This window comes from Hydra vulgaris, chromosome 10 (genome assembly GCF_038396675.1).
Source record: "Hydra vulgaris chromosome 10, alternate assembly HydraT2T_AEP".
Classification (NCBI taxonomy): domain Eukaryota; kingdom Metazoa; phylum Cnidaria; class Hydrozoa; order Anthoathecata; family Hydridae; genus Hydra; species Hydra vulgaris.
This window is the reverse complement of record NC_088929.1, coordinates 16,572,772-16,580,000: the sequence shown is the minus strand read 5'-3', so window position 1 is coordinate 16,580,000 and position 7,229 is coordinate 16,572,772. Positions and strand designations below refer to the sequence as shown.

General features: G+C 27.0%; 1 protein-coding gene across 1 annotated transcript in view; it reads left to right on the top strand.

Annotated features, from left to right (window-relative positions):
* The window catches only part of LOC100202661 (rabankyrin-5), a 46,122-nt gene extending 39,503 nt beyond the window's left edge, over nucleotides 1–6,619 (top strand). The window contains exons 22-23 of the mRNA XM_065807385.1: nucleotides 5,737–5,827; nucleotides 6,030–6,619. Of these exons, the coding sequence (XP_065663457.1) occupies nucleotides 5,737–5,827; nucleotides 6,030–6,150 (212 nt within the window). The 3' untranslated portion in view covers nucleotides 6,151–6,619. The remainder of the gene's footprint in view (nucleotides 1–5,736; nucleotides 5,828–6,029) is intronic.
* The last annotated feature ends 610 nt before the right edge of the window (nucleotides 6,620–7,229 follow it).

The following is a 7,229-nucleotide window of genomic DNA, read 5'->3' as shown; positions in this document are numbered from 1 at the left end:
TTCTTAAAAATGCGTTACGCGTTTTCGCTACGCAGCGAAATCTCGTAACAAGGCCTGATATAATTATATTTGTGTGTGTGTGTATATATGTATATATATATATATATATATATATATATATATATATATATATATATATATATATATATATATATATATATATGTATATATATATGTATATATATATGTATATATATATATATATATATATATATATATATATATATATATATATATATATATATATATATATATATATATATATATATATATATAGGTATATATATAGGTATATATATAAATATATATATATTTTTTTATGTAATTTTATTTAGTTTTTTAAGTGAATTGAAAAAAATTAATTTTTTTACAGTTTTTACACTTTAAAACTTGTGCTGTGAGTAACAAAAATCTAGCATGATTTTTACTTATGTACTTACTAAAAATACTTTTCATTGCAAAAAGTTGCATTTTTTAATGTCTTTTTTTGTTGTTGTTTTTATTATAATGATATCATTATGTTTTAACTTTTAACTGGCTAACTGTAATCTCTTCTTTTTTTGAGTACTTTTGACTCTGTCATGTGAAAAATGCATCCAAAATGGCTCCTCGTTGATTGCAAAACTTTTTTTTGTCATTGTGTACATACAGTACATAAATACAGGTGTGCTTAGGAGGCTTTCACCTTATACCATAGCACAGCATTTTTTTGTTGTTGTTATTTTTGTTAATTCTTCTCCCCAATGCCACGAAATGCCACTACAAATGAGGAGGTTACTTAAGTTGTGGTTACAACCCTCTCTCAGCTCTATAACTCCAAAACACAAACTTTGACAAACAAGGCCACTGTGTGTAGAAACAAGCTGATACTACCAGGAACTTGGAATTTTTTTTTATGCTTATGAGGAGATTGCTCTACCACTACACTACTACCGCATTTTTTATTTTTTATTATTTTTTAGCTCATTTTCATCACTGTGAAATAATTTTGATAGCATCCTGTTGGAAGTAAAATCTTTTGTTAAGAAAAGAAATATAGTTTAAACATTTAAAGAAAAATTATTTAAAAGAAAAAGAAATTTGATTACTATTTTGAAACATTTTGACAACTATATAAATTAATGATAATTAATTTAAATATTCATCATAAGTCATAAGTTTACTTAGATATAAATGGCATTCATCAAGATGTGTCAAGATCAACTCAATGTGTACTTGCTGCATCATTCATAAAAAAATATGCAACAATGATAACGAAACAAGAAGTTAGTGTGGTAACTGTTAATAGACAACCACAACAATGCAAATGTGTTAGCCAAACTTTTGTGTTCAAACCACTCGGTTAATGTTATTAATATCTGCAACTTGTGAAAAACAAGGAATCTTTCAGTTTGCAGTTGGTTGCATATAGCTTTGTCATATGTTGAAAAATCTACACAAAAAAAAGGATTTATCTTGAAAAAATGCTGAATGATATGGTTAAAAGAACATATTATGACAATCCTGCTTAGGATTTTGCAGTGTTTATGGTAGCAAGGCATCAGTTTAGGTGGGTGCTAGTTTAACTGCACTAGTCCTTATTATTGAGGTTGATGGCAATATAATTGAAGATGCTTGTTGGGTAAGAAAAGATGACACAACACATATAAACAAGTCTGAACCTGATGCAGTAATCAAAGGACTAAACATGGGCCTCAACTGGAAAATGGAAATTTTGCATATCTGCACTGGTTAGAAAACAGCATTTCATTGGGTTACCCTCACTGGAGAAGCTAGATTGAGAAAAAAACCTTTAAACAAAATGTTGATAAGAAGACTTCAGTCTATTGTGAATATAGTGGAAGAATACCAACTCAGAGTAGATATCAAGCTTGTGGATTTGGAGTTTAACTCGGTCAATGCTCTTACTGGAGTGTCTGGCAGTTGGTTAAAAATGTTTGATAAACCCTTTGAAATGGCAGCATGTTGGATTATTAGAGCTTTGCTATTTTCAATGTATAACCAATTTCAATTAATTGATCCAAATCCAATGAAATGGCCAAAAGAGAAAATATAAGTAAAAAGAACATGTCAATGACTTAGTATAGACATAACTTGTTATGAGGGGCAATATAATGTTACCTTAATCAACTGTAGACCTACACGGTATACAATGTGGTGCCATCTTAAAAATCAAACAAGTGCATGTGTTATTCAAGAAATAAAAGCAATATTTCTCGAATGAGGATTTCCGGAATTTTCCAGAATAAAATTCTGATGGACAATCCTATAGCATTCCGAAGCACTTTGTTTTCTCAATATATTAATAAATGGAACATTAAATTTTGCTTCAGGTGTGCCTACATACCATCAGGAAAATGGTATTTGAAAACAACATCATTGAACTGTCAAAAGAAAAGTGCATAAGTTCCATGCACCATACTTGAGGCACAGCGTCTGTCCAAAAGGTAGTTGTAATTCTTCTACTGCAACTGCAAACAAATTATACCAACACGAAATGAGAGTGAGAGGAATTGACAATCATAAGGATGTGCATGGTTGTTATAAGAAGGTAACTAACAAATTCAATCTTGGAGAGAAGGTTTTAGTAAAACCTCCGGATACCAGATGCAATTCTCAATACAAGGTTGAAATAATTACAGGGATCATCTTGAAATGGTTCAAGCAGACAAGATATGTTGGCACATACACGACCTAAGACATGTAAAGATTAATGGCAATTTAGTTGAAGGTTCAAAAGATGGTAGCGAACTTAACATACATAATGCTGCCGAAAAATGACACAAACAAGACACCAATTTTGCGAAGGAGTGCGCAAGAAAAAAAATCACCTGAATGTTATAGTCTGTAAGGTGGAGTGGTCCTGGGCGAGTGCAATAAACAAAGTTAAAGTTATTATTGGAAGTTATTTGCAATATAAATGATGAGTAAAGTTGTAATAGCAAACGACTAGTTAGCATAGTGATCGCTTGTGAATAATTGTATATATATATATAAAAGACATTGTAAATATAAAGGGAATTAATTTTGTGTATAAATTGTGTTGAATTTCACATAAAGACATATTTTTTTTTCAATATTTTTATTTAAACTGTTTACTTTCGCTATATTGAAAAACAAGGTAAATTTCAAGTCAGATATCTGCGAATTGATGTTGTGAATTGAAACTTTGAACATGATGTTTTGAACTCAAAAATCATTACAAAAAAAGAAAAAAGTTCCGTTAGCAGTAACCTGCTCAGGAAATAAGTGTGTTATTTTGACACTATATCAAACTTACATCACTTACATTTGTGCATCTATTAAAGATTTTCACTGAAATCAGCTCATATCTCTGCAACAAAAAATATTGTCAAGACAATTTTCAGAATTGACAATTTTCAAAAAATTAGTTTATTGCTTGTGGCAGATGAAAAAGTATACAAACCCATATAAGGTCATTAGAAAGTTCAGTAAGTTCATGTGTGGCTATTGTGCATTATATATACCTGAAAAGGTGGGAAATTCTATTCATTTCTTCATATTTAATGTCATGTGTTTTTCTTATTTATGGCATCAAGATCAAAAGCTATTAGTCCAATTTAGATATGCAACTCTAGGAGCCCAGAAAAACTGTTTTTCTTTCTTAACTTCAAATATAAACTTTTTTTTTATATTTTCTAAAATGGTTATTTACAATCTCTAGAAATCATTGATAAAAATTAGTAATATTGATGGATTATCTTATTTTTTAAGTTATGAAACGAAAGTTTATACTAATAATCTAATAATAATGGTTTTTTTTGCAACAAGTATTTGTCCACTAAATCCTGATATTTTTTTTACTGAAATCGACTATTTTCCTAATTATATAACTGATCTCCCTAATTCATATTGTTCATAGGGTAATTCAAACATACCTGCCAACCTTATTCAATTCAACCAGAACCACCAAATAAAAGGTTTAAAGAACTTACCATCTAATAAGTTTAATTTAAATATAAAAGATCAACTTGTATCAAAGAAAATCTCTGATGAAGGCTCAATCACCCCATTAGTTTTTAAAAGTTCAAGCATACCATCTAAGTGTATTAGGCCTTTGTCTAAAGCAGATTCAATATAAGCATCAAATAAAGGTAGAGAAAAGAGTTCAATTACAATTCCAACTAAGTCACCTGTAAAAACTTTGGTTTTTAATATTAACAACAAACAAACTAATAAAAAAAATTTAATATGAATAAAAATCATAAATCATTTGTGAATGGAGGTAAAAAAAAAGTATCACTAAAATTTAATCTTATTTTAAAAAATAATTGATTTTCGACTGTCTTATTTTCATCTGAAAATAACAAATATCTTTGCATCTACTTAATCATTTGCTAACAGTCAACAGTCAACAATCAAGCGAACAGTGGATCAAGCGAACAGTGGAAGCGAACAGTGGATCAAGCGAACAGTGGAAGCGAACAGTGGATCAAGCGAACAGTGGAAGCGAACAGTGGATCAAGCGAACAGTGGATTAAGCAAACAGTGGATCAAGCGAACAGTGGATCAAGCGAACAGTGGATCAAGCGAACAGTGGATCAAGCGAACAGTGGATCAAGCGAACAGTGGATTTAATGTAATGTTTGCAAAAAAAGGACATGAAGAATGCACACCAATCTTACTTTAGTTTATTTGTGAAATCTGTTTTTCTTACAACATTAACTAAAACATAAACTAAAACACTTATATAACTATTTTAGTGTAACACAAATAGTATAACACAATTTACACTATAAACTATTATAGTGTAAATTGTGTTATACTTTTTAAAAAAAAATGTTTTCAATATAAATATATATATATATGTGTATATATATATATATATATATATATACATATATACACATATATATATATATATATATATATATATATATATATATATATATATATATATATATATATATATATATATATATATATATATATATATATATATATATATATAGGTATATATATATATATATATATATATATATATATATATATATATATATATATATATATATATATATATGAATATATAAAATATATATATATAATAAATGTATATAAAATATATATATATATATACATATATATTGCGGTAGGTATTGATTTTTTAACATTTAAAAAAAATTATTTAAATACAAATAGAACCAAATTTAAAATGTCATCATTGACATATTCTCCAATTTTTAACATTTAAAAAAAATTATTTAAATACAAATAGAACCAAATTTGAAGTGGCATCATTGACATATTCTCCAATTGAGTTATTAGTTTTGATATTTTTACATTAATTTTTTACCTGTTTTTTTTTTTTTGGTGTTGTTTTTTTTTAGTAAAATTAAAAATTCTTTATTATACATTAACACATTTGTGACTAAAACTATCCCTTTGAATGTGGTGGACGGCACTTAAAACCTAATCACCACCTCATATTCGTGAGTGTCTTAACATACACCTGTATATATATATATATATATATATATATATATATATATATATATATATATATATATATATATATATATATATATATATATATATATATATCTTAATACGTGCTAATCGACTTGAACTTTAGTTCTTTTATATACTATTATATATAATATATTTATTTATTATAGCTATTTTTATGCAAGTAGTGCATTTAAAATAATCAAAATTAATAAATGCTACCTGATAATGTTATTAATATTTAGATATATTTATACTAAACTTGTTTAGATTTACTAAATGCTGAACCGTCATGGTCGGATGGGCCTAATTGTCATGAATGCGGGGACAAGTTTGGAATCACTACAAGAAAGCATCATTGGTAATGATTAGGCTTTTTTTATTGGTTTTTTTTCATTACACACGTATGTATGTATGTGTGCCGTGAAAAGTCAAAACACAGTAACTTGAAAAATTGTTTATATATATATATATAAACAATTTGGTTCTTATTTTAATTGTTTTTTTCTGAAATATTAAAAGTATTTTGAAAATTATTTCTTATTGTTTTTTTGTTTTTGCAGCCGTCATTGCGGTCGTTTACTCTGTAGCAAATGTACAACAAAACAAATGCCGATCCTCAAGTACGATCTCACGAAACCTGTTCGTGTTTGTGAAGTGTGCTTTCAGTTTCTCACGACTTGATGACTTATTGCTTTGAAAATGAAAACTTCGATTTCAAAGTTTATTAGATTGCCAGGTTTGGGGTCAGTATCTAATCAAATTTGCTTTATATAAATTAAATATAAAACGGAAATATCAAAATATAGCAATAGCAATGCGAATTATAAATATAGTGTAGAATCGTTTCTAGTAAATATCAAATTTAATTTTTTTAAATATTTAAAAAGGTGTATACTTTTTTGTTTTTTTAGCGTTTTAATTTTTTTATAAATCGTACATATTTTCGCGCTTCAATTAAAATTTAATAACAGTTTCAATAGAAATTTTTTTGTGTTTGAAACTATTAAAAGTCGTTTTAGTTTTTCTCAAGATGCTTTTCTATATTTTATTATGTTATTTTTATAAGTAAAGTATTGTACCCCGACCTTCGAGAAATAAAATGAATGTATTTGTCATTATATTTAGAGTGATATTTTTCTTGAGTACTGTACGATTTTTTTAATTATTTGTTGAAATTAAAATTATCCCCTGCTCCGATCTAGATGCCTTCATGTAGTATTATGTTTTATTCTTTTTACTTTAATAAATTATGCTTTATTCTTTCTAAACAATAAAAATTTATTTTATTGATTTGTATAAAATCGTCAAATTATGATTTTTTTCCTTTTTAAATTTACATATTCTCTTTAAAATTATAATATTTTTAGAAGTTGTATATATCTATGTTATTCAAGTTAGTATAATGTATAATAAAAAAAAAAACCCTTTAAAAACAACTTTCTATGCAAAGTGTTCTTTCGTCTCAAAAAAGAAACGATGATGCGAAGTAAGGATCATTATTTTCATTTAAACCTCCTTCATTTGGAGCGTATTGTTTGTATCGAATTTTAATGATTCTCTCACCTTTTTCCTAAAGTAATCACTTTTAAGCGTTATTTTTGTTCCACTCAAAGGCAGTTTTTTTAAGTTTTCCTCTTCAACCAATTTTTTCCTATCTTCCTAAAACGTATTTCGTCAGCCGGTACTTATTGAAACCATTAGTTTACTTTACCACACTAAAATCTACTAGACAAACATTTAATTTTGTAGACTCTTTTACA